The sequence below is a fragment of the Leopardus geoffroyi genome, chromosome A2, assembly GCF_018350155.1.
Source record: "Leopardus geoffroyi isolate Oge1 chromosome A2, O.geoffroyi_Oge1_pat1.0, whole genome shotgun sequence".
Taxonomy (NCBI): Eukaryota; Metazoa; Chordata; class Mammalia; order Carnivora; family Felidae; genus Leopardus; species Leopardus geoffroyi.
The window spans coordinates 96961772-96989355 of NC_059331.1; the positions used below are offsets into that span (position 1 = coordinate 96961772).

At 35.1% G+C, this 27584-nt stretch overlaps 1 protein-coding gene across 6 annotated transcripts in view; it reads left to right on the top strand.

Moving 5' to 3' along the window:
- VPS50 (VPS50 subunit of EARP/GARPII complex) overlaps positions 1-27584 on the top strand; it is a 143183-nt gene that overhangs the window by 64047 nt on the left and 51552 nt on the right. For all 6 annotated transcript variants that reach the window (XM_045494784.1, XM_045494782.1, XM_045494779.1 and 3 more), the window contains 4 exons: positions 9226-9358; positions 12964-13052; positions 20447-20541; positions 20852-20950. In XM_045494784.1, coding sequence (XP_045350740.1) covers positions 9226-9358; positions 12964-13052; positions 20447-20541; positions 20852-20950 — 416 coding nt within the window. The remainder of the gene's footprint in view (positions 1-9225; positions 9359-12963; positions 13053-20446; positions 20542-20851; positions 20951-27584) is intronic.

The window sequence follows — 27584 nt, forward strand, 5'->3', positions numbered from 1 at the left end:
TGTTTATCAGTCAGGCATATTTAGGATGTGAAGGAAATTCAACTGGGACACTTAATTGATTATTGGGGTTAATTTGGTTGATTTGGTTAGATAGGTGAACAGACATTTTCTGTCTTACTGGAAGCTACAAATTTGAACATTTGGTCAAAGAGAGAAGCCTTTTTAGTTAGAAGAGCAATATTATGTATTTACTTGAGTTGCTGTCTTAGGTCAGTTGTAGAATACTCCAAAGAATTCAGCTGTTGGATTTATTATCACCTATTTGTACCATCACCACTCATATATTTTTTATATATGAATATATATTGATTTTTATATATTTAAGGTAAAATAAAAACTAGGTTTTGGTAATTTTTAAAGTTCAAAACTTAATCAAAAGATAGGTAAGGAAAAATTTTCTCTGCCATTTATTCTCTGGATTGTCAAGAACCGTGAAGGGTCTGAAATTTTATTCTACTTGCAAACTGACACGCTAGCCTGTGACCCTTTCTTTCATGGATGCTGGAATAGGACATAAAATTCCATTATCTTGGTACTCTGACTTGCTAAGTTAGAAACCAGTTCCCTTGTCATTACTCAGCTTTTGTTAATCAAGTAATCAGTTTAGCTCAACAAGGATAGATAAGGCTTTACAGAATTTATAACCTAGTAAAATCACATTAATTATGATCAGAGGTAGGATAAGAAAAGTTGAAACAACATAAAGTGTCATTGGGATCAACATAGTTCCTTAAGGTTCTAAGGAAAGCAAAACCGTATCTTACTGTTAAGAGAAAGCTGCAACTTTTGAGCTGGGTCTTGGATTCCAACAGGCACAATGTATGTGGCTGTGTCTGGGGTGGGAGCTGGGGGTTTGGGGTAGTGAGCAGTGTTAGGTTGTCTGACTTGCTTTAACTGGATTTTTAGTATGAATATTTGGTTGTTTTCAGTATTCTTGGGGACTAATGAGTGCCAATGGAGTACATACTTTGGGTTGTAGTTATCTGGGCATCCAGCCTTGCCTCTTTGGAAATGGAGGGGTTTTCTGGCCATTTGAAACTGGCTCAGGTGTGGCAAGGCCCCTGGGCTGCCCACATCTAAGAACCAGTCAGTGTAAGGTAGTCTGCTGGGTGATGTGTGTGTGTGTGTGTGTGTGTGTGTGTGTGTGTGTGTTGTGGTGGAGGATGGGAATAAATGTTGAAAAACCAACCTATTTTTAAAGCTGGCAGACACTGTCAGCAGAAACAAAAAATAATTTCCTGGTAGAAAGTCATTCTTGAGACCTGTCAAGAAACCTTATTTTTAATTTGATAGTGTTTTTACATTTAAATACTGCCCCTTTTTTTGTGGTATTCTCACAGCATTTTATCACTTGTAACTTTGAAAGATAAATTATGTATTCTGATTATACCTGCTTTGTTTGAGTATTAAACTGTCTATTTGATTAAGGCCATTTAATAGCAATTTGAATTTAAAGGAGAGCTTTCTGTTTCACAATTTAGAAGGTGCGAGGTTCTTAGTTCCGAGTTAGCATCATTTATATCATACTTACTGCATATGACTTCATAGATATATACAATTTTAGCATTAATGATAAAAATGCCTGGGAGATGAGAGTGCCTGTTTTTTCACCATGATACATTTGTGTTTTTAAATCATGAATGCATCCAGTTTGACACAAGAGAAGTTTTGCTACAGCGTATGTATATTGTTGTCTTTGGAGAGTCGTAGTGTTTAAAGCTTCAGAATAACCTAGTAGAGAGAATTTAGATTATTTGCTTTATCCCTTGGGGTGTTTAGATAAATGAAGTGATATTTATAACATCATGACTGAATAAGTCACAAAGTCGGGCCCTAAGCCCAAACGTGTGGCTATCCAGTCCGCTATACTGTGCACATTTCTGGCTTCCAGTGGCTAAAAAGTACTGAAGATATTCATATTTTGTACAGCGTGGCCCTCACAGAAGTAATTCAAGGTTGGAAAGATCTTGTAATTGCTTGGCCCAGACACTTCCTTAGGTCTGGAGTTTAGCCTCCCCAGAGATGTTTTTAGCTCCAGGGCCAAGTGCTGTTTGAATCTGCAACATCTTTCCTGAAGCCTCCCCAACAGGCAATAGTCCTCCCGGACAGGTAGGGGTCCTCCCGGACAGGCAGTGGTCCTCCCCACCAGCTTCTGGTGATGCAGCTCACAGCACTAGCAGTATTCATCTGAAGATACTGCTAACTCTTTGTGGGTTTTTTTTTTTTAAATCTATCAGTGTGTGTTTGAAGTTGGGGATGGAGGGTGGCAGCGGCTGGGAGTTGGGGAGCCCTGTGAGGATGCCAAGACATCTGTTCCCTTTATGTTTGTCATGATGTGATCAGAGTGCTAAATCAAAGTGAAACAACAACAAAAAATACCTTAAGATATTCCTTAAGAATTTTTATTTTGACATTTTAATAGAAAAATCATCTTCCTGAAATTTTTGTAAGTATTTGGTAGTAGAGATTTCTGAGGAATATAAAAGTAAATTAATAAGAGAAAGCTAAATTCTGCAGCATCTTTTTTTTCATATTTACCACTTTGCACTTAAGCAACTTTTAAAAGATGACTTTTTTTCATTGCATGCTTCAGATTTGGAAAGGCTGCTTATGTTCATTTCACGTTCTTTGAAAATGTCCTCTAGAGTCTCACTTACTGCTGATAGTCTGGGCTGGAATGTTGCTATTTTAATAAGCTAATTTCATAATTTTTATTTTGACCAGGTATGTTTGTTGGTTGAGATGGTTAAGTAGCAGAAATGGAAGGTGCAAAGTGTTAGCTGACAGTGAGGAAGAAAGGGATATGATATCTGTGGATTTTTTTAAAGTGTTCTTCAAGATTTGATTACGAAGCCTATTTGGGGGATGCCTGGGTGGCTCAGTTGGTTAAGTGTCCCATTCAGCTCCTACTCCGCTCAGATCAGTTGGTTAAGTGTCCTACTCCACTCAGATCATGATCTCATGGTTCATGAGTTTGAGCCTCGCATCGGGCTCTGTGCCGATAATGTGGAGCCTGCTTGGGATTCTCCCTCTCCCTCTCTCTCTCTGCTCCTCCCCTTCACATGCACGCACATTCTCTCTCAAAAATAAAAATAGATACACATTAAAAAAAAAAAGCCTATTTTGATGTTTGAATAGTGAAGCATAATGGTAATACTGTGTTGAAATTTTTACATTGTAATATCCAGATTTGTGAATATTCTCCAAATCCTGCTCCCTCTGTTACCTTTTATAACCTTCAGAGTTACTAGAGATCTATGTTATCTGTATAGAGGTTATGGATTTAAAATTTTTTAGATTACTTAAAATATTCTTTCTTGTCTGTATGTTTTTGAGAGATATTTCTAAAATACCGTACTTTTTTTTTTCTTTTCCCTTCACCTCACAACCTTTGCTGAAAAAATTGACACTACTAGCTTTCAAAGAATGGCAATGGAAAATAGCTCTTGAACACAGAGTAATATTTGATAATTAAATTTCTATTTCCCATATATTCTTAATTTTTAAAAGAATTTAAAGACATGTTATTTCAGTTCTTTGGGATGTCTTGCTGTGAATATTATCTAAATTGATCAAGATTTCATTGCTATGATTGATACGTGATACAAACATAGAACTGGAATTACAATATGGTGCTCCTCTGCCTTGGTATTCCTGTTTTTTTTCCAAATGAATCCTCCCTTAATTGGGATTTGAATTGAGATGAAGTATTAGGCATTTAGTAATTGGTGAGTGGATTAAACTAGTGATGAGGTAGTTAGATCCAGGAATCTCTAACACTATTTTATGAAAGGCGAAACTTAAATCCAGAGTGGTGTTTTGTGGAAGGGTATGTGACTGATAAGTTGTGGAACTGGTGCTGGCTGGACCCAGGACTTCCAGTTCCTTCTCTAAGCCTGTTTCTAATATGCCTTGCTGGTGTGAAAAAGAATAGATGTCTGAATGGAAGTTTCATGGGCTGTTAATTCAGAAACCCAGATTCTCTTCTTGGCCTGCCTTTTAGTTTTTGATTACTTATGCAATTATTTGCTTATTTGTTGGTTTCTTTGAATTTCTTTTGTTATAGTTATGATTCACCCATGTCTGTGTAATTTCCGTATTTGAAATTTAGAGGAGATTTTTATAAAGTAATGAGAGAATACTAGTTGTGAATGATTTTAGTAATAAGGTGTTAAAAGCATGAGAGAACCATTTGTTGCTATGAGAGTTGACACCACTTAGTTACATGGTATAGGGAAAGTGGTTTTTGGAGTCCAGTTTTAAAATGAAATGACTCTTTTAATTTATTGCCAACATGGTCTTCAAGTGCAGAAATTAACACATCTGGGCTTAAATGTATTGAAAACAGTATTTTTTTATCTAGCCCACCTTGCCCTTTTTTTCTTAAATTGTGTATGTATTTAGTACAATGAATCTCTGCATTTGTTTCTATTTTAAATTAAAAATGTAGGCAAGAGTCATCTTGTTATCTTGTGCTCAGTACATCATAGTTTTATGTTTGTACGTATGAACATTTTTGAAGATGATAAAATATGGATTCTTTTGGGAGACTTTTGGGCATGTGCAGTGGTTTAGCTGGATTTATGAATTATTTACATTTGGGTCAGTTTGGTGAGAAAAAGCTTGCTATAACTTCAATAATTTCAACTTTTTTGGGAAAAAATACAAATACATCTCTGTGTATTTTGTCCAAACACATTAAATTTCAGCAAATCATCAAGACGAAATGTAGTAAAGAACCTCCTTTTCCTAGAAAAAATAGACAAATAATGTAGCTAGACAGTGGCTGGGTGGAAAATAGAAGGTAGTAGTAGTTCTAAGATTCAATTTTCTGGTTTGTTAAACTGTGACAAGTATAATAAAAATTAATTGGTGGGCTATAACACAATTATTTGTATAGCCATAATTTTTCTTTGGGAAGAAATAAGAATTGTCTTCCTTTTGTCTACCCCAAAGAATGTTGGTATATAATTAGATTAAATTTATTTGCATAATATAAATATAAATTTATGTAAAGTTGAGTTTATGAAAGTGAAAAAAATTGACTTGTAGAAGAGTACCTTTATTTAGGTGAATGATTGGGGAGTTGCAGCCCAGAACTTTTTTTGTGATTTTTTTTTCTTTGCCCTATGCTTTTGACTTTTTCTTGACCATGTGCATCAGTATCAAGTTTTTATTAAATGTGTGTGCTATAAGAGATTTGTTATGATGGGATAAAAATAAACCAAAGGGAAAAACAATCAAGACTGGTTCATTGTCAAGTGGTAATTATAAAAGTAAACATGAAATATATACATAAAAAATTACTCCAAATTATGGCATAAATATGCAATAATATTTTATATTAATCTCTGTAAGCCATGTGTAAATGTGGATGGTCATTCTAATTCTTCTATGAATAGGTTACTTATAGCCTATGTGGTATATTTAGAAAAGTGTCACTTCCTCCTATGTTTCTTCCATTTCATTCCCAGCCCCACCTTGTAAAGGTAACTAACTTCAGTGTTTTTAAAAATATATTTTATATATATAAAAAACTTGTATATAATTAAAAAAATTTCCCTCTCTCATATATGTATGTCATGAAGGGGAAATTAAAAAAAAAATTTAATTCCTGTATAGTTAACATACAGTGTTGGATTAGTTTCAGGTGTACCACAGAGTAATTCAACAATTCAGTACATTACTCAGTGCTCATAAAATCTTGATGTACTCTTAATCCCCATTACCTGTTTCACACATCTTCTCACCTACCTCCCCTCTTACAGGGAGCTAGAGAATATGATGCTAAGTGAAATAAGTCAGTCAGAGAAAAAATTTATGTGGAATTTAAGAAACAAAACAAATGAACAAAGGATAAAAAACAGACAAACCAAATAATAGACTCTTAGCTATAGCAAACAAACGGATGGTTACCAGGAAAAATTTTTTTTAATTAAAATTTAAATATGTGTTGTCAACTTATCATTTTCATAGTTTATACACACATAGTGCTCCTTTGTGTGTATAAACACTAGTTTATTCAACCAGTCTCCTATTTGGACATTTAGATGGATTCCAATATTTTGTGATTACAAATAATCCTTCACAATAAATAATCTTGTGCATAAGTATTTTCACATTGTTTGAGGATAAATTCAGGATAAATTCCTAGAAGCGGGATTGCTGGGTCAAAGGGAACATGCGCATGTAGTTTTGTTAATCAATGCCAAATTCTCCTCCATAGGGTTATATCATTTTTCATTCCCACTAGCAGTGTGTGAGGGTGGGTGCTTTTTCATAGCCTTGCCAACAGAGTATACAGAGTATCAAAGATAAACAAAGCCAAATACTAATTAAAGTTGTATGGAAAGATTTTGATCAATAATACACTGTTGAGAAATGGAAAAGAATCCAGTGTGAACCAAGTTCACCTTTCATTTTGTACAGAGGTTACACGGCATTTTAGAGGGGAAAGGTATGAGTAGGAGCTTAGAGTCAGGAAATGAAAAATTACAAAAAGCGGGAGGTAGGGGTTAATCCTTGTGAAGCCCATCTGGGTTTGCTGACTGGCACTTATGGAAGTTAGGCTCCTACTCTCTCCCTCAGAGGCTGGGAGACAGGAGGCCTATCTTCAGGTGTTAGCTGAAAGAAACAGTAAATTCTTTTGGCGGGCTTGAGTTTTCTCAGTAGGCATGTTAATGGGGACTAGGGTCATCCTAGTATGCAGCCTTGAGCTTTTACAAACTATGTTAGTGTTTTGTTCGATTTTTTACAGGCCAAGAATGAGGCCTAGTCAAGAAGAGGGCTCAGAGAATCTTAGCTAGAGTTTGGTCAAGAAGAGATTCTTTGTTAGTGGTCAACTTTAAAATTTTCACCAATCTGATGAGTGAGAATTTATATCTTATTGTAGTTTTAATGTACATATGTCCTGTTATGAGTGAAGTGGGACATGTTTTTCATATGTTTAATGGCATTTTTGTATCTCTTTTTGTGAAGTTTGCTTGTAACTTCTTTCCATTCTTTTATAGGATGCTTGGTCTTTTCCCCAAAAAACTTTTAGGAGTTTTTTGTTTGTTTGTTTTTAAGTCTATTCATTTATTTTGAGAGAGAGCAAGAGAGTGAGTGGGAGAGGCGCAGAGAGAGAGGAAGAGAGAGAATCCCAAGTAGTCTCCACTGACAGTATGGAGTTCAAGATGGGGCTCGATCCCATGAACCGTGAGATCATGACCTGAGCCGAAATCAAGAGTCGGATGCTTACCTGACTGAGCCCTCCAGACGCCCCAGAGAGTTCTATATAAATGCATGATATTAACTCTTTGTTGCGATATATGTTGTGAATATTTTTCAAGTTTGTTAAATTTGTCTTTTGACCTTGTTTATAGTGTTTTGTTTTGCCATGTAAATTCTTTTTAAAAATTTTTATGTAGTAAAATGTATCAACTTTTACATTTTATTATCTCTAATTTTGAGTCATAGTTAGAAAGCCTTTCCTTACATCAAGCTGAGGGAAGAATTAACTCAAATTTTTTTCTAGTGCTAGTATAGTTTTATTTTTTACATTTAGATCTCTTATCCTTTTGGAGTTTATTCTTATGTATGGTGTGAGGAGTGGGTCTAACTTTGTCTTTTTCCAACTGACTATCCAGTTATCCTAACACTATTTATGAAAAAAACTATATTCACCTATATTTATCAAATACTCTATTTTCATATGAGGCTGGATCTATTTCTGGCCTTTTTTAATTTCTATCTCAGTAAATTTATAAATTAGGGAGAATTGGTATCTTGATGATGTTGACACATCCTAGTCAAGAATAAGAGATGTCTCTCTGTTCAAGTCTATTTTATGTCTTTCAGTTTTCTTCATAGAATTTTGGATCATTATTTGTTAAGTTCCAAAAAATTTCATCTTTTTTTATCTCTTTTGTTATTATAAGTGGAAGTTTCTCATTCTGTGTATCTTGGAAATGGTTATTATATATATATATATATATATATATATATATATATATACACACAAATGCACTAATTTTATAACCTGCTACCTTGCTGAATTATTTTATTGTTTTAGTTGCTTTTATCACTGATTCTCTAAGAATTATATTCTAGATATATTATTATATCATCTGCAGATAGATATAGTTTGGTTTCTTCTTTTCCTGTTTGTTTGCTTCTTATTCTTTTTTATAGTGTAATTGTATTGGTTAATGCCTCCAGAACATTGTTAAATAGTGGTGGAGATAGTGGGCTTCTTTGTCTTGTTCCTAACCACAGTGGGTATGCCTTAGTTTTCTTATCTTAAGGAAATATCCATCCATTTTTATTTTTTATGAGTTATTATTACAGACGGCTGTTGAATTTTGTCAAAAGATTTATTCCAGAATCTTTTAGAATAATCATTTGATTTTTTTTGTTACATTGTTAATATGATGAATTATATTAATAGATTTTGTAAGATTGAACCATCCTGCCATTCTTGGCTTAAACCCAACTTGGGCTATGACTCCAGAGCTTAACAACTCTTTTATTTTACTACTTCCTAGTTGAATTTCAGAGATTTGACATGCTTACATAAAAATGGACTGAGTCATACAAGTTAGTATTTTTATTAATTGCTTGATGAATGTTTTAATAAACAAGGAGCTTAGAGGAGGGAAAGATCATTATGGAGAGAAAAAACTTCTTGAAAGAGAGAGGACCACTACCGACCTGTGCTATCCTAAGCATCAGTCACACCATAACTATACTTGCTATGTACTTATTTCTACCAGCTATTTACTTTGGAGAGCTTAATATACCAGTCTTACTAGCCTTTCAGTGTTTTATCAGCATGATTGGTTCTTGTGGGTTAATTACCAAAAGAAGAAATGTTAGGAAATATCAAATGATGAAGCAGATGTTCCATTTTGACAGAAAGCCTACAAAATAGGATGGAGGCATCACTCTACCTGCAGGAAAAAAAGGGCAGAAGGACAAACTGGTAGTTTATACAAAGGATAGAGGGGGGTAAATCCACACATTTTCATTAGGGAGATCTGAGACCACATATTATATCATAGCCACATTATATAAAACATTATTTTTAAATATTAATAGGTATGGAATATCTATAATATCCATGTAATTTCTAGAATTTAGAAATTGTCAAAGGTATTTAGTTTGCACAAATGACATGATTGATTGATTGATTTCCTTTTGGCAAGTTGTGATAATTTTCAAGTTAACTTTTCTCATTTTCTTCAGCATGTTACCCCAGACAGCTATATTCCATGCCTTGCAGACCTGTGCAAAGCACTGTGGGAAGTTATGCTCAGCTATTACAGGACTATGGAATGGCATGAAAAGCATGACAATGAGGATACTACTTCTGCTGCTGGTATGAAATCATTTTAATCTATAATTTTTTTTTAAGTTTATTTATTTATTTTGAGAAACAGAGAGAGAAAGAAAGCCTGAGCAGGGGAGGGCAGAGAGAGAGGGAGAGAGAGAATCCCAAGCAGGCTCTGCACTGTCAGCGTGGAGCCTGACACAGGGCACGATTCATGAACTGTGAGATCGTGACCTGAGCTGATATCAAGAGCTGGATGTTAACTGACTGAGCCACCCAGGCACCCTGGAAATCATTTTTTTTTTTAACATTTATTCATTTTTGAGAGACAGACAGAGCACAAGTGGGGGAGGGGCAGAGAGAGAGGGAGACACAATCCGAAGCAGGCTCCAGGCTGTGAGCTGTCAGCACAGAGCCCGATGTGGGGCTCGAACCCACGAACCGTGAGATCATGACCTGAGTGAAAGTCAGATGCTTAACTGACTAAGCCACCCAGGTGCCCCAAGTCATTCATTTTCTTTACAATCTCCATTATCTTTGGGGATTAACTGGGCCAAAGGACTTCTTAAGTGACAGATACTACCAGTTTTCAGGAATATGTCATGATGGCTTTAGGACTAAATTATTAACAAAAGGTCTTTGAAAAAATTAATTCCAAACTAGTTAAGGCATTGGTCTGTCCAAATTTACTGTAAAATTAATGCTAATGTTTACTGTTAAATCTTTTTGCTAGTTGTCAAGTTGTACTAATAAAGCTAGATTCTAAGGATTAATAATTACATTTTTCTTCCTGTGAAAACACAGTAGGACTTAAAATTTCATAAAAAGCAATGTTTTAAAATATTAATCTTTGAATAAAAACCACAACTTTAAATGACTATGGTATAGTCAGCTACATAAGGAACAAATCTTTGAGAAATTATATTAACTAGACATTATATTTAAATTACTTCATTTATATAACTATATGTCTTAAGTGATTATCCTTGTACAATAGCTTAGATTAAGTATTTGAGATACTTTTTAAAAGTACTAAATGCTTTTATCAGCATTTTGTTTAATATGGTCAAAATAAAGTATACTGCACAAGTTTTTGTTTTGCACACAATTTAATGTAGCTAATCAATCAAATTATTTTAGTAGCTTCTAATTTCTGAGATTCTTGGTTTCTGTGGTTGGGTGGGTAGAAGCTCACTCAAATCTTACTGTAGGATTCTGGTAGTATAGAAGACATAAGTTTAATATTTGTCTTGACTCATAAGAAGCTTATAAAGCTTATTTATAAATATGTAAATATATATATATATATATATATATATAGGATATATAGATAGCAAAAAATAATGGGGGTGCCCCGGTGGCTCAGTTAAGCATCCAACTCTTGATAGTGGCTTAAGTCATGATCTCATGGTCATGAGACTGAACCCCATGTCGGGCTCTGTGCTAAGCATGGAGCCTTCTTGGTATTCTCTCCCTCTCCCTCTCTTTCTCTCTCTCTCTGCCCCTCTCCTGCTCATTCTCTCTCTCTTTCTCTCTCAAAATAAATAAATAAACTTGAAAAAAATAACAGGAAAATTCTACAGAAGGAATCCTTTTAGAAATATTGCTGGGAGGATGGCAAAGGTAGGGAAAAATGAGAAAGCAGAAGAAAGGAGTGGACACTGAGCTAGGTTTCTAGGCCAGACTGTTTTTACCTAACTCCTATACTCTCATCCCTGTACTACCTCTGTGAGCATGGGCTTTGCAGTCAGAGATACATGGCTTCCAATTTTGACTGCCATTTTCCAAAGATAAGAATGTGAAGAAGTTTATCCTCTCCATGCCTCAGCTTTCCTCTTAGAATGATAGATTAAAAAAAAAACAGAACAAATAAAAAGTCCCATATAGGGTAGTAACACATCTACTTGTAGATTTGGTGTAAAGTTTAGAGAAAATATGAAGTGCTTACACTGGTTGTTGTTAATATCAAATGAAATGGGTCAAGAGATAATAATAAGACTATTATTAATGAAATATACATATGCCTTTTTCTTTAACGTTTATTTATTTTTGAGACAGAGAGAGACAGAGCATGAACGGGGGAGGGGCTGAGAGAGAGGGAGACGCAGAATCGGAAGCAGGCTCCAGGCTCTGAGCCATCAGCCCAGAGCCTGACGCGGGGCTCGAACTCACGGACTGCGAGATCGTGACCTGAGCTAAAGTCGGCTGCCCAACCGACTGGGCCACTCAGGCGTCCCTGCCTTTTTCTTTTTAAACCTCAGGCTACTTAGGGAATTGCTTGGCTTAATGGGATTCCAGGTCTTCACAAGTTTATCCTGTTTTGGCAACCTTTCTTTTTTTTTCTAGTTGCAGAAACTGTTAAGACATTTCAGCACCTGTTTTCCCTTTTTTAATACATTAAGGAGAAACCAAAGACAAAGTTTGGAACAAAATTAATACAACTTTAGATATAAAATAAGAGTTTAGGAGACAATATATATTCATCATAGTGAGGTTTGCTTTTTTGCTTCAGGCTCATAGTTTGCATATATTATTGTATATATGTATGTATTTTTATTGGGTTATAGAGTCAAACTTAAAACACCAATTGAGCCTTTCATACTTAATCCTCTCTGCTACAATTCCTTGACCTGATTTTGTGTATTTTAAGAGTATTCAGGACTCTGATGAGCCTAACAGCTGACAATATCTAGAACTCCAAAAAGTCATTTTTTCACTTGAAATTAATCCTTTCATATTCACGTTAAGAAATACAATTGTAGGAGTCTGAAATTTGAAAATTTTTCTTCACAGAACTTCATAAAGCTGAAACAGTCTCGAGGTCACCTGCTGTAATGATACTCTTGGTATCTTAACACTTTACTATCATAAAATAAAACTCTAAAGGTATAGTCTGGGTGCACTGCCCTGAGCTGCTGAATTCTTGGTAGCCACACTGAACAGATAATAAATAGCTTCAGCTGTAGGAGTGGTCAAAGGTACACGAGGCATGAACCTGGGATGTGGCCTATGCAAGAGCCTTTTGCTGGTTACCAGTGGACACCCTGCTAGCCTAAGATGAAATAACATCCTCAGTTGTTCCACATAGTTTAGTCATAAAAAGGCATAATCTTTTTAACATAAATGTACATAATTGCATTTTCAGTTGCTTTTAGGGGGGAAATTTGTTTTGAAGCACATCATTGCTCTTACCTGTTGAACTGGACATTGTTAGATTATTTGGAATGGATAAGACTATCCTGGATTATGAAAAATATAAAACATATGCATCATTACCTTACTGCATGTGCAGTTCTGCAATCTGTACTTTTGGTAACATGCATATTAACTGATACTTAGGTTATTGGTTCCTGTAATGCCCTGGCAGTCATCGAGAACCTTGTCTCTGCAATCACACTACCCAAGTTAGAATTCCAGCTGCAATCACATAGGTACTGAGTGGTCTTAAGTGTAGAATACTTAACATTTCACAGTCTGAATTTGTGTATCTTATCAAATGGGTTTAATCCTAATACCTGTTTTTGACATTGTTTTGATTGTATAAATATTTGTATATTTTACACAGGCTTACAATACATGAGAGTTAAAATGTTTTTTTCGGAAAACAAAAATGGGAATCAAATCTGAAAATGTGTATCCTCTTTTATTTTCAGAAGGGAGTAATATGGGTACTGAAGAAACTAATTTTGATCGTGGCTACATAAAAAAGAAATTGGAACATGGACTTACACGAATATGGCAGGTTTGGGTTTTTTAAATTATTTTCTTTACAAAAGCAACTGAAACTTTCATGTCAAAGTTTTAGAAATTCGGTGTTTGAACTTTTCTGTACTTATTTGTATTCCTTATAGATTTAGTTATATGTTAGTTTTTCTTTGGACTATATCTGTCATTTAATTTAATTTCTGTAATTTAGTTCACAGTTTTATTTGTCTGTAAATCTTCTAATTTGAAAATCTCTATTGGAAATATATATATATTCCTTGGTTACATTTTTGCTTTTAGTGTCCTAGCAAATACACGCTTACCTTAAGAAATTGCTTTCTTATTGAGATACTCTATTTATTTTTATTTCATTTATTTATGTTTTCTTTCCTTTCTGTTAATTTTAGATAAAGGAAAACTAAATAGGTGATAGTTGGGTTAACATCTAGTGTAGAATGAAAAAGTTTTTTCTAAGTCAGTGATTTTGTGCCTGGAAGGCATTTACATGTTTATTGACTGAATGTATCTTCTTAAACTTTTCTTTTACAGTTTAGTGGCATAGTTGTTATCAGATAATTAAATTTGTTAATTTCTTTAAATTTATTACTTCCTAGACAAAAGTGTAATTTCTTTGAAGATAACTCTTTTTTGTTCTTTTTGGGCTGCTCTTTTGGATCATATAGTAATTCTATTCTTAATTTTTTGAGGAACTTCAGTACTATTTTCCACAGTGGTTACACCAATTTACATTCCTATCAGTAGTGCTAAATCAAGAGTTCCTTTTTTTTCATATCCTCAGCAACACTTGTTATTTCATCTCTTTTTTGATTTTAGCCATTTTGACAGGTATAGGGTGATATCTCATGGTTCTGATTTGCATTTCTCTGATGATTAGTGACATTGAGATCTTTTCATGTGTCTGTTGGCCATCTGTATGCCTTCTTTGGAAAAATGTCTACTCAGGTCTTTTGCCCATTTTTAATTGGATTATTTGAGGATTTTTTTTTTGCAGTTGAGTTGTATAATTTCTTTATATATGTTGGGTATTAATCCCTTCTCAGATATATCATTTGCATATATCGTCTCCCATTCAGTAGGTTGTCTTTCCATTTTGTTGATGGTTTCTTTCGCCATGAAAAAGCATTTTATTTTTGTGTAGTTCCAATACTTTATTTTTGCTTTTGTTTCCCTTGCCTGAGGTAAAAAATCTGTAAAGATGTTGCTAAGGCTAATGTCCAAGAGATTACTGCTTATGTTTTCTTTTAGGAGTTTTATGGTTTCAGGTGTCACATTTAGGTCTTTAATCCATTTTGAATTTGTTTTTGTGCTTAGGGAAGAAAGTGGTCCAGTTTCATTCTTTTGCATGTAGCTTTCCAGTTTTCCCAGCATCATTTATTGAAGAAACTGTCTTTTCTCCCATGGTGTATTCTTGCCTTCTTTATCATAGATTAATTGACCATACAAGTATGGGCTTATTTCTGGGCTATTATACTCCATTGGTCTATGTATCTATTTTTGTGCCAGTAATATACTGTTTTGATTGTTTCAGTTTTGTAATATATCTTGAAATCTGGCATTGTGATACCTCCAGCTTTGCTGTTCTTTCTCAAGATTGCTTTGGCTATTTGGGGTCTTTTTTGTGGTTCCATACAAATTTTGGATTGTTTGTTCTAGCTCTATGAAAAGTGCTGTTGGTATTTTGATAGGGATTGCATTAAATCTGTAGGTTGCTTTGGCTGGTATGGACATTTTAACAATATTCTTTGAGTCCATGAGCATGGAATATCCTTCCATTTGTTTATGTTGTCTTCAATTTCTTTCATCGTTTCATAGTTTTCAGAGTAAAGGTCTTTCACCTTTTTTGGTTGTTTATTCCTAGGTATTTTATTCTTTTTGGCGCAGCAGTAAGTGGAATTATTTTCTTAATTTCTCTTTCTGCCACTTTGTTATTAGTTTATAGAAATGCTACCGATTTCTAGGTATTAATTTTGTAATTTGAAATTTTGTTGAACTTATTTTTTACTTCTAGTAGTTTTTTGGTCAAGTCTTTAAGGTTTTCTATGTATAATACCCTATAATCTGCCAGTGACAGTTTAAGTTCTTCCTTACAAATATGGATGCCTCCTTTCTTTTTCTTGTCTAATTGCTTTGGCTAGGACATCCAGTGTTGAATAAAAGTAGCAAGAGTGGGCATCTTTTTCTTATTCCTAATCTTGGAGGAAAAGCTCTCAGTTTTTTACCATTGAGTATGATGTTAGCTGTGGGTTTTTCATATGTGGCCTTTATTCTATATTAAACTACTTAAAAAAAGAGTTTATTTATTTTGAGAGAGAGAGTGTGGTGAGGGGCAGAGAGAGAGAGGGAGAGAAAGAATCCTAAGCAGGCTCCATGATATCAGTGCCTGGAGCCCAATGTGTGGCTTGATCCCATGTACCCTGAGATCATGACCTGAACTGAAATCAAGAGTTGCATGTTTAATCAACTGAGAACCCCCAGGCATCCCTAAACTGCTTTTTTTTTTAAATGTTTGTTTTTATTTTTGAGAGAGAAAGAGCAGGAGTGGGGCAGGGACAGACAGAGAGAGGGAGGCACTGAATCAGAAGCAGGCTTCAGGCTCTGAGCTGTCAGCACAGAGCTCGACATGGGGCTTGAACTCAAAAACTACGGTATCATGATCTAGGCCGAGGTAAGATACTTAACTGACTGAGCCACCCAGCTGCCCCCTTTAACTGCTTTTTAATTTATTATTAATTATGGGTTTGGGCTGACGTTTTTCTGAATTTTGTATATACTGGAAAGGGAAATCTCATACCCACTGAATATAAGTGTAGGGTCAGATGGGAGTTATTTCTGATTTAATTTCCTGATATAGTCTCCTAATAACACTGATTGTACTTGAAATTGTAGAATCCATGGCAGAGTTTCTGGTAATTCAGTGTACTTTGAAATACTGACCTGGCATTTCATAGGGCTAGTTTCCATTCAGTCTGGCAATCTGATATCATTCCTGATATAGTAGAATCTGTTAAATATGAGGTTTAGTAAATTTAAGCATTTAGCTAGTTTAATGAAAGTGATCATTCTTTTGAGTATAGATTATTGTGTTGTATGTTTCAAGCTTTAGAATATCTTCATCTCCACCACTCCCAAGTCTCATTTGCCCCCCTACCACAGTTCTCAATTAGTTCTAAACAGTATTTTGCATACATTAGGAACGCATTTGAGTGTTTGTCAGTTGAAAGTACAAGGCTCAATTCAATTTGAAAAAGCAAAAAAACAAATGTTTTTTGTTAACATATTCAGCAGGCAAACCTGACCCAATTTGAATTCATTTACCAGCAGAACCAGACCAGTATTGTCATTAAACTTTTTGTAGTGTTTATCTCATTAAAGTGAACATTTTGGGGCGCCTGGGTGGCGCAGTCGGTTAAGCGTCCGACTTCAGCCAGGTCACGATCTCGCGGTCCGTGAGTTCGAGCCCCGCGTCAGGCTCTGGGCTGATGGCTCAGAACCTGGAGCCTGTTTCCGATTCTGTGTCTCCCTCTCTCTCTGACCCTCCCCTGTTCATGCTCTGTCTCTCTCTGTCCCAAAAATAAATAAACGTTGAAAAAAAAAATTAAAAAAAAAAAGTGAACATTTATATGTTGCAGGAATATTAATGCATTTTATTTTGTGATACTGCCTTACACCCCACTGGGGCTGTTATATGATATATGCTATATATGTGCCATAATACATTTCTAACATCTGAAATCCTGAATTCCAACGCATAAGTGAGTGTGTGACAGTTTGTATACATTCGTCATAAATATAGGGATAATTAAATTCTAAGAAGATATTTAACCTTTCTGACATAAAAATTAAATTCAAAATCAGAATGACTGTGATTTTTGATACGAAAATTTTTAGAATATTTTCCATGTATTTTGACTCAACTAGAAAGTCTGTAATAAAAAAGTTTGTATCAATTGTACCATTTGGCAGAAACTGTCAATTTGAGAACATAGTGGTGAACCCATGATACTTGACCTTATGGAGCTTACAAACCTAACTATATGAAAGTCTTGATCTTCCAAGATTTTTATTTTATCTTTAAATATTTGACATGTAAGAAATTATTCATATTATTCATGTGATTATTATTTCTTTTTACTATAGAGAATTAGGGTTTGCAATATTTCTACTTTTTGTGAATTTGAGATTTTCTTTACATCCTATTAGCCACCCACTTAAAAATGTTTTGCTTGGGCATTTGGAAAAATAACCATGTATTTCTTCTTTGTGGTGGGAGTTAAGTTCTTTTTTTTTTCTAAACATTTTTTTTTTTTGACGTTTATTTATTTTTGAGACAGAGAGAGACAGCATGAACCGGGGAGGGTCAGAGAGAGGGAGACACAGAATCTGAAACAGGCTTCAGGCTCTGAGCTGTCAGCACAGAGCCTGACGCAGGGCTCGAACTCACGGACCGCGAGATCATGACCTGAGCGAAGTCGGCTGCTTAACTGACTGAGCCACCCAGACGCCCCAAGTGGGAGTTAAGTTCTATGTGTATATTAAAGCAAGCTTATTATTAATTGTATTATTCTATTCTATATTTTATTTATTTTTTGTTTCCTTGGCCTGTGTCATTCTGAGGGAGGGGTTTTAATCTTTCAGAAGCATTGTAATTTTGTCAGGTTTTTGTTTTATTTCTAACAATAGCTTTTGCTTTTTATACTTGGATGCTAGGTTGATTGATGCTGCAATGCTAATAACCACTTTACCTACCTACTTTGTACGTAATTCCCTTCATTAATTAAAAACAAATGTAGTTCTTTTGTCCTGAGGCATTTTGCTGTGAATTCTAGCTTGTTTTATTATTACCATTGCTGTGTTTATTTTGTTCATATTTTCCTTTGTGTCTTTATTTAAATGCTTTTGGATCATGTTTGTGTCTTCTATAAATATAAAAGAAATGTTTTTTTTGAGAGACTTTATCTTTTAATTAGGCAGTTGAATCTGTTTATATTTTTATTAGTGTTTTAATTCATACTTCTTTGGGGCGCCTGGGTGGCGCAGTCGGTTGAGCGTCCGACTTCGGCCAGGTCACGATCTCGCGGTCCGTGAGTTCGAGCCCCGCGTCGGGCTCTGGGCTGATGGCTCAGAGCCTGGAGCCTGTTTCCGATTCTGTGTCTCCCTCTCTCTCTGCCCCTCCCCCGTTCATGCTCTGTCTCTCTCTGTCCCAAAAATAAATAAACGTTGAAAAAAAAAATTTAATTCATACTTCTTTAATTATTAGAGAAGGTGAACATTTAAAAACTCCATAACTTAACTGATTTGTGAATTATTTGTTTTTTGTTCATAAGTTCTAAATGATTTATATGATAATGAGTAATCTTTTGTATATCATATGTCTGTTCACTTATTTTCAATATGCAGATGATCTACATTTTTATGAAGTCAAACTATTGACCTTTGTCCTTTGTAATTTATGCTACATTTATTCTTAAACTATTTTTCCCTATGTAAAGCTCAGGTCAACATTCATCTGGTAATTATAGATATTTATCTATACATTATCTATACATTACAATCTTTACATTAATTGCTATATCCCAAGTACGTAGAGTACTGCCTAGAACACTTAATAGGTACTCAGAAAATATTTTTGCTTTATTGGATTAATTTTTAATCTTTTGAAAACATACAAAAACACTTATTCAGTCCTTTTATATATCTTTTGATATGTGATGTAGAGAGGAGAGAGTTGTTCTTCCCCCCAAATCTAGTTGGTTTTCCTTTCACCATTTTCTGGATGATCTTTTTTCTTGTGTCTTTATTTGTGATGCCTCCTTGTAGTAAGGTCCAGTGAAAAGAGACTTTGGAGGCAGAGAGACCTGGGTTCAAGTCTTAGCTTTGTCATTCATGGGGCATGTGAATTTAGACAATTACTTGACCTATTTTCAGTTTTTTATCTCTTAGGATAATAAATGCCTGCTCAACAGAACGATTTTAGGATTAATGATAATATATGAAGTTCTTAGCATAATGCTGACAAAAAGTAAATAATGGGCAAACAGTAGTTTTTATTGCGGTTTCTTAAGCTCATGTATATATATTAGCACTATTTCTGAGGTGTCATATTTTATTGATTCTTTGGGTATTGGTAGTATTCTTTTTTAAAAAATAGTTTTTTATGTATTTAATGCAGATAGTACAAGTCCTCCAACATCACTTACATTTTTAAAAAAAAGTTTTTAATCATTTATTTATTATTGAGAGAGAGAGAGAATGAACATGGGAGGGGCAGAGAGAGGGGGAGACAGTATCTGAAGCAGGCTCCAGGCTCTGAGCTGTCAACACAGAACCTGATGCGGGGCTTGAACTCACGAGCAGTGAGATCATGACCTGAGCTGAAGTCGGATGCTTAACCAACTTAGCCACCCAGTCACCCCATTCACTTATACCTTTTAAGCTGTCTTTTCAAAGCTTTATTTTTAAAAAAGAGGTTATTGCCTGTTTCTTATTTCTGGTGAATTTTAGAGTGATTGTTCAAAGGAAAAGTTTTTTGTGATTTGGTTAGAATTTCATTGAACCACTGCATTAATTTGGAAAAGTTGACTTGCACTATTTAGTCACTCATTCAGTCCTTTGACTCTCATTTTATTGAAATTTATTTTGTATCCTATTAGAGTTGTTAGTTCTTTCTTATAGGTCTGATATTGCCTTTTAAAATTTTCCTAAGTATATTACACTTTTAACATTTATTTTAAATGGAATCTCTTCGGGGCACCTGGGTGGCTCAGTCAGTTAAGCGGCCGACTTCATCTCAGGTCATGATCTCGCGGTCCGTGAGTTTGAGCCCCGCATCGGGCTCTGTGCTGACAGCTCAGAGCCTGGAGCCTGTTTCAGACTCTGTGTCTCCCTCTCTCTGACCCTCCCCCGTTCATGCTCTGTCTCTCTCTGTCTCAAAAATAAATAATAAATGTTAAAAAAAATTAAAAATAAATAAATAAATGGAATCTCTTCATTTTAAGGTGCTACAGCAGAAATACATGAAAACTTAATTTTTATGTATTATACATAATCACTTGAAATAGTTATCTTATTAATTCTAATTATTTTTTAATTGGTTGTTTTGGGGTTTCTAGCCTACCAAGCTACACATAAGTGATGATTTTTATCTTCATAGCCAACACTTGCGTATAATTCTTATCTTACGTGTGTGTATGTATTAATAATGATGATTGTGGCCATTACTATTTTTATACTGATGCTTGTGGAATTGTCTCTATGATACCACTGTAAGGATATTGGTTATTGTCCTAAATATATATTCTTAGTAATATATTCCTGTCTCATTTTAATTTGTAACTGTAGAATAAATGGTTCTGGGAACTTATTTTCTATATTTTGGGTTTACCTGAAATATTTTTTTGTTTTGTTTTACAGGATGTTCAACTAAAAGTAAAAACCTACTTGCTTGGAACGGATTTGTCTATATTTAAATATGATGATTTCATCTTTGTTTTGGATATAATCAGCAGGTACTGTTTGAGATCTTGTTTTAATTCTTTAGTTTGTTTCATTCAACCATGGTAATCAAAGAAATCATGAATCAGTGAGTTATCAGGTGTAACTTCTTCATGGAAATGAAGAGAATTGAACATTCATCATGTAATTTCTGCTGGGTTTCTGTCCTTCAGATGTCTGTAAACCATAATGAATTTGTGATGTTTAGAACTTCTTCAAACATCCATTTTTTTTGGTTTGTTATCTTTGAAGAAAGATGACCTAGACTACTTTTGTTCTATAAGGATGTTACTGAAATTAATATGAATTTTTTTATCCAATTAGGTTGATGCAAGTTGGAGAAGAATTTTGTGGTAGCAAATCTGAAGTTTTGCAAGAGTCCATCAGAAAACAAAGCGTCAATTATTTTAAGAACTACCATAGGTAGGAACTCTAATAAAATGTGAATAGACTTATGTACATAATGAGAATACTTTGTCTCATGTTTAAACCTTATAGCATTAATTGGTTTAAAACAATTACTTTTGAATTTGGAAGAATTTGTTCTTTGAAGTCTTTTTAAGATGGTTAAGGACTTTTTTCCCTCTAAAATACCATAAAATATCCTCATTACTTATTTATTATAAATTTAATAGATTGTTTTGAGGGGCTCAAAATGTTGAACTAAATATTGAACCAGTTTCTCTTTGGGTGAAAGATGATTATTATGTCAGAGTTCATGAAAACAATTTGGCCACTATTCTATACCTCCATATGTGGTGTGAGCTGGTAAGAAAGTTAGATCGGTGGAGGCAGCATTCATTGAGGGGTTACTTAAATGCATCTGCCTTTTAGGAGTAAGAAGGCTTCTAAAGAACAGGACATGATATTTAGGATCAAGCCACAAAGTCAAGATTATGTATTACATTCCAAAACAGTCATCACTGACTTTAGAAAGGGTGATTAGGAATGGTTTTGGGAATGGAGGAAGGTAGGAAAGTATGTTTAATTAGCAATGTGATTGGATAATTAAAGCAGCATTAAATCGAGAGAGCTATTTGTTAGCCCTTTCCTGATATAAGGTGAGCCCTGTACTATATGTACTGTATCCCTTACATACAATTTATCATTTGAATTGTATCTTAATTTTATTGTACATTTTTACTTTTTAAAATTTTGACTTTTTAAAAAATTTTGTTTTTACATTTATTCGTTTTTGAGAGACAGAAAGACAGAGCACAAGCGGGGGAGGGGCAAAGAGAGAGGGAGACACAGAATCCGAAGCAGGCTCCAGGCTCTGAGCTGTCAGCACAGAGCCTGATGCGGGGCTCGAACCCACAAACCGCGAGATCATGACCTGAGCTGAAGTCGGATGCTCAACCGACTGAGCCACCCAGGTGCCCCAAGGTTTGATTTTTTTGGTTGTTATTTGATGCCAGGTTGGTGAGGATTTTAAATTCTGCTTTTTCTCCTTGTTCAGGGTCAATACATGGTTACAGTCATTGATGTCATATCAGAAGAGAGATTATTGGACATCAAACTATTGACTAATTTATTATTAAATATATTTAAGTACCAGTGTTCTGTGTTAATCGTGAACTATTAAATATGTTTTGAAAGGGATTTAGATTGATCCAGTACAAAAGTAGAGCCTTTGAATTTTATAATTGAATTGAAGAGAATGTTTAGAAAATTAAAAAAAAAATTTTTAATTGATCATACCTCAGGAAAACAGTGGAAAGGGGACAGCATGAAACACTAACACTGCCTTTATTTATTTATAATTATTTTCCTGTTAAAACTTAAGCCATGTTGAAACAGACGGCCTGACTTGTATGCATTGCTGTACAAAAGGAGCAGTTTTTATTTTACTTTATGGAGCCTGACATGGGGCTTGAACTCAGAACCCTGAGATCAAGACCTGAGCTAAGATCAAGACTTGGATGTTTAACCAACTGAACCACCCAGGTGCTCCAAAATAATTAGTTTTTATTTTATTTTTATTTTTATTTAAAAAAAAATTTTTTTTTTAACATTTATTTATTTTTGAGACAGAGATAGAGCATGAACGGGGTGGGTCAGAGAGAGAGGGAGACATAGAATCTGAAACAGGCTCCAGGCTCTGAGCTGTCAGCACAGAGCCCGACGCGGGGCTCGAAGCCACGAAATGTAAGATCATGACCTGAGCTGAAGTCGGACGCTTAGTCGACTGAGCCACCCAGGCACCCCTAAAATGATTAGTTTTTAAATCAGAGGGAAAGGATAAGGAACCATGAAGGAACCAGAAGCCTCACTTACCTGTCAGAATGAAAGCATGCCACATATGTATTTTCAAAGATTACTTTTATTCAGTAAGACAGCTGGGAGACATTTTGGTGTTTCTAGTGACTGCAAGATTTGTGCAATGCAAAAACACTTATTTAATTATCTCTCTTCTGCTTTTTACTTTACTTGTTGTCAAAAGGTGTCTGTCATCTATGGCAGCCAGGCACGGGCATTTCTAGACTATGACCATGATGGAGTTTCCTCACCAAAGTTCACCTTGATGAAATTAGAGATTGTAGAAATGAATTGTTAAATGTTTCCAAAACACTCAAAGTTTTAATGGACTTCTCTTAGAAGTGTTTATGAAATTTGTTTCCCATTGAAGAGGCTGTGCTGTATTTAAAAAAAAATTTTTTTAATGTTTATTTATTTAATTTTTTTTTTTTAACGTTTATTTTTGAGACAGAGAGAGACAGAGCATGAACGGGGGAGGGTCAGAGAGAGAGAGGGAGACACAGACTCTGAAACAGGCTCCAGGCTCTGAGCTGTCAGCACAGAGTCTGTCACGGGGCTTGAACTCACGGACTGCAAGATCATGCCCTGAGCCGAAGTCGGATGCTTAACCAACTGAACCACCCAGGCGCCCCTAACGTTTTATTTATTTTTGAGAGAGGCAGACAAGAGTGTGAGCGGGGGAGGGGCAGAGAGAGAGGGAGACACAGAATCTGAAGCAGGCTCCAGGCTCTGAGCTGTCAGCACAGAGCCAGACGCGGGGCTCGAACCCATGAACCGTGAGATTGTGACCTGGGTCAAAGTCGGATGCTTAACCGACGGAGCCACCCAGGAGCCCCTATACTGTATTTTTAGAAAGAGAGCTGGACTGGGAGATAGACTTGGGTTCTTATCCCACTTTTGCTGCTTGCCAGCTCCCTGACATTGGACAAATCATTTAACTTCTCTGGGATATTGGTTCTATCAACTGCAAAATGAGGTGGCTAGTCAAAAAGGTCTCCATAAGTGTTGCCAGCAGATCTTGTCCTTTTTTTCTTGCTGCATTGTATGTTAGGCTGTTGGAATATGTTAAAAAGTAAACATTTAACTTTCTTTTAAAGATTTTTCTCTACTCCCAGTTTCTAAACAAGTCTAGCTTATATACTAGCTATAGTCATTATCTCTCCAACAGCTGCCATTTAGAAAATTACAATAAAAATCATTTGGTAAAATTAGTGCCAACCATTAATGTGTTCTGAAGTGTATCTTTTTCTTTACAAAGCAAGATAAACTTTACAGGTGGTTTAGAAATGATGCCAATGTATGATAATACTGAATTGACAGAAGTCATTGCGTTAGCTAGTGATGAATCTAAATCTATTAAATGACTATTTAATGTCTTAGTCACCAAATCAAATTAGACTACATAAATATTGAAAAGCAGTATGAAGCATGGCAAAATACAGATCAAGTGGGTTTTAATTTTGTTAATAAAAATGTTAAAATATGCTCACAATTTGTTTCATGGTTTTCTACTACCAAATAGAGCTTTTGAGAATGAAGAAATTCTTGGACCAAATTATTCAGACTTAGAGTCTACTTAGACTATTGGTTTGAAAATGTAGGCATAATAAAAAGATGAAAATAGAAGCATTTTACTCTTTGGGTGGAACATCTTCTATTTATAAAGTGTGCTCATGTTGGCTTGTGATAGTTGTATAAAAGACTATATGCAATTATCTTTTTCTAGGGCAAAATTATATGAGACTATGAGGGAGCACAGTCTATATCAATATAAATTCTTACCTTACAAATATATAGGTTTTATTCCCCCAAATTCCTTTATGTTCATGTACCAAGTTTGTATACATCCAAAGCATTCTGCCAGATGCTGCAGAATTCCCAAAGCACAAATTCTCTGATTTAAACAGTAATGACAAAAAAATTATGTAGAATATGTAATTGTCAAAACATTCTATTTAAAATAAGTGCATCTTAATTTTTAATTACTCTAATAATCAAATCTTATAAAATATTTTCAAGGATCCTAAAGGTCCAGCAACTGGTGTTAAAAGAGGGGAGTGGTCACCTATCCTTTTAGGGAGAAAAACTCTCCCATTGCCTGAGTAAGAAAGTTTTATTTATTTTTTATTTTTGACAGAGAGAGGGAGAGAGAGCATACGTGCGTGCATGTAGGGCAGAAGGAGAAAGAGAATAGTAAGCAGGCTTCACACCCAGCCTGGAGCCCAATGTGGGGCTTGATCTCAGAACCATGAGATCATGACCTGAGGTGAAATCAACAGTCAGATGCCTAACTGACTGAGCCATCCAGGCTCCCCAAGAAAGATTTACTTTTAAAGTATCTTTAAGATGTGTGTTTCTAGGATCAAGTTTATTATCCATATACAGTACTTCTCTTTGTTTTCTACCTGGACCAAGTGATTTAACTAGAGGATCCATGGTACCTTTGCTTGTACCTTGGTGGAGGTGGCTCGGAGGATGTACAAAGTTGGGTTTGTTAGCCAGAGTGCCTGCATGTAGCTTTTCCAGTATGGTGATCTCAGAATGGTTGGGCTTCTTATATGGCAGCTGGCTTCCAACAACACTAATTTTCCAAAAGACACAGGTAGACGCTTCGTGGCCTTTTCTGATGTATGTTTAGAAGCCATGCAGTCCTGGATGGCTCAGTTGGTTAAGCGTTTGACTCTTGATACCGGCTCAGGCCATGATCTAGTGGCTGTGAAGTTGAGCCCTGTGTTGGGCTCTGTGCGAAGCATGGAGCCTGTTTAAGATTCTCTCTCTCTGCCCCTCCCTCCCTGCCCTCAAAACAAACAAACAAACAAACAAACAAACAAACAAACAAAGTCATGCAGTCCTTTTACCACATTCCTTGGAATACAAGCCTGTCATGAGGTTGGCCCAGATTCAAGAGGAGAGAAATTTGATGGGATACTGGTAAAGTCATGTCGCAGGAGAGAATGTGTGTGGGATAGGAGATATTGTTGCAACTCTCTTCACTGTATTTCTGGGGAGAATAGGAAAAATATTTTTCAGAAAACAGACGTTCTTGAATTTGATTATAATGGTACCAATAAATTATTTTTAGCATTTAAAATAATCTACTGTAAATTAGATTACATAAAAATAAAAACATTTGCATCTCTATGCAGTAGGGCTTAAATTTTTGAGTTAAATTGGGAACAGAATCTTCATGGTGTATATCTGATGTCAGACTAACTCCCTCTGCAACAGAACACAGTAATAGTGGGTGGACCACTATTAAACTCCACTTATACTATTGTTAAGAGGAGGAGTATAAACTCCTCCTTTATACTATTGTTATTGACTTCCAGTTTTCTTCCCGCTGGTAAAGTGTTTGGGGGCAGTGTGGTGTTATCAGTGGCCTTGGGTTCCTGCCTCTATTGTGCTACTCACTAACTTCACCTCCTCAGTAATTTGGTTTTCTTCTCTGAGCATCAACTTCCTTCTCTTACAAATGTGATGGGCTTGTACTGGCATCTTTACTTTCTTTGAAGTCTTTGTTTTTATCATTCGTTTTTGGAATCTACCTTATATTGCATCAAGTCTTTTATCAAGTTAAATAAAAGATCGGGGTATCACACAGTTCTAATTCATGGATTTTTTTCCCTTTAATTCAGAGGTCAGTACATTTGAGATGCCTCTCAGATTGGTCATTGTTCTTCTTTACTATATTTGCCCTTTACAATCTTTCAAATTTCGTTTTAATTGTACCTGTTCTTTTGTATGCCACAGAAGCTTCTTTGTATCCTACTTGTATCTTATTTCTAAAAGACACAGAGGGCACCTGAACTGCTTAAATAGTAATAACTAGGATTGCTCTTCAAGTAATGTGTCTGCAGTCATATCTGTTATTCAGCATCTGATTGCAGTTTGTAGTTTGTATACACACTGCTTTTTCATCATAACTGCTATTCTTTGTGTGTATTAGTAGAGTAAAATAGAAGAAAGAAGTAAAATGCAAATCTTCCAATTTGTGTAAAATGTTCTTGGGCAAAAAGGTGTAAAGGAAGTTTTCTGTGGCTCTAATGAATCAATTTGGACAATATTAACCAATTTATCATTTATAGTCACAAAATAAGTAGATTTTTCAACTATAGTGCAATGAAAAGAATAAGATTTGGAAATAAAGGACCCTCTCTCTGCTGTCTCCTAGTCATGACCTTGCGACCCTTCACAATTGGATTGACATTTCCTAAGGCCCTTGGTGGCCATATTTTTAAAATAAGCCTGCCTTTATTGCAGACAATTTAGGGAGTGGAGTGAGAGGATTATTAAGGTTTTATCTTTTGAAAAAATATTAAAGTGTAATATTAAGGTGTACATACATCTTAATGGACAAATCCATAAATTTTTACATGTGTATACCACATAAACTACCCAGATTAAGATACACAATTTTCCAGTCAAAACCATCCTTAGAGGTAACCACTGTTCTGACTTCTATCACTGTTGATTAGTCATGCCTGTTTTTGAACCTTCTCTAAAGTTTTTTTTTATGCTATTCTGAGTTTTGATTTGTATTTAAAGTTTCCAGTTGTTTCTTGCACATATGCATACATATATATATATATATATATGTATACACACACACACACACATATACACATATATAAATTGACTTAGTATGTTGACCTGAAATTCCTGTGATCTGGTGGTTAAATTAGCATTTTATTAAATCTAATAGTTGGAGATTCTTTTGAATTTTCTGTGTATACAGTTATGTCATTTGTGAATAATGATGGTTTTATGTATTCCTTTCTAATCTTTGTACTGGTTAAGA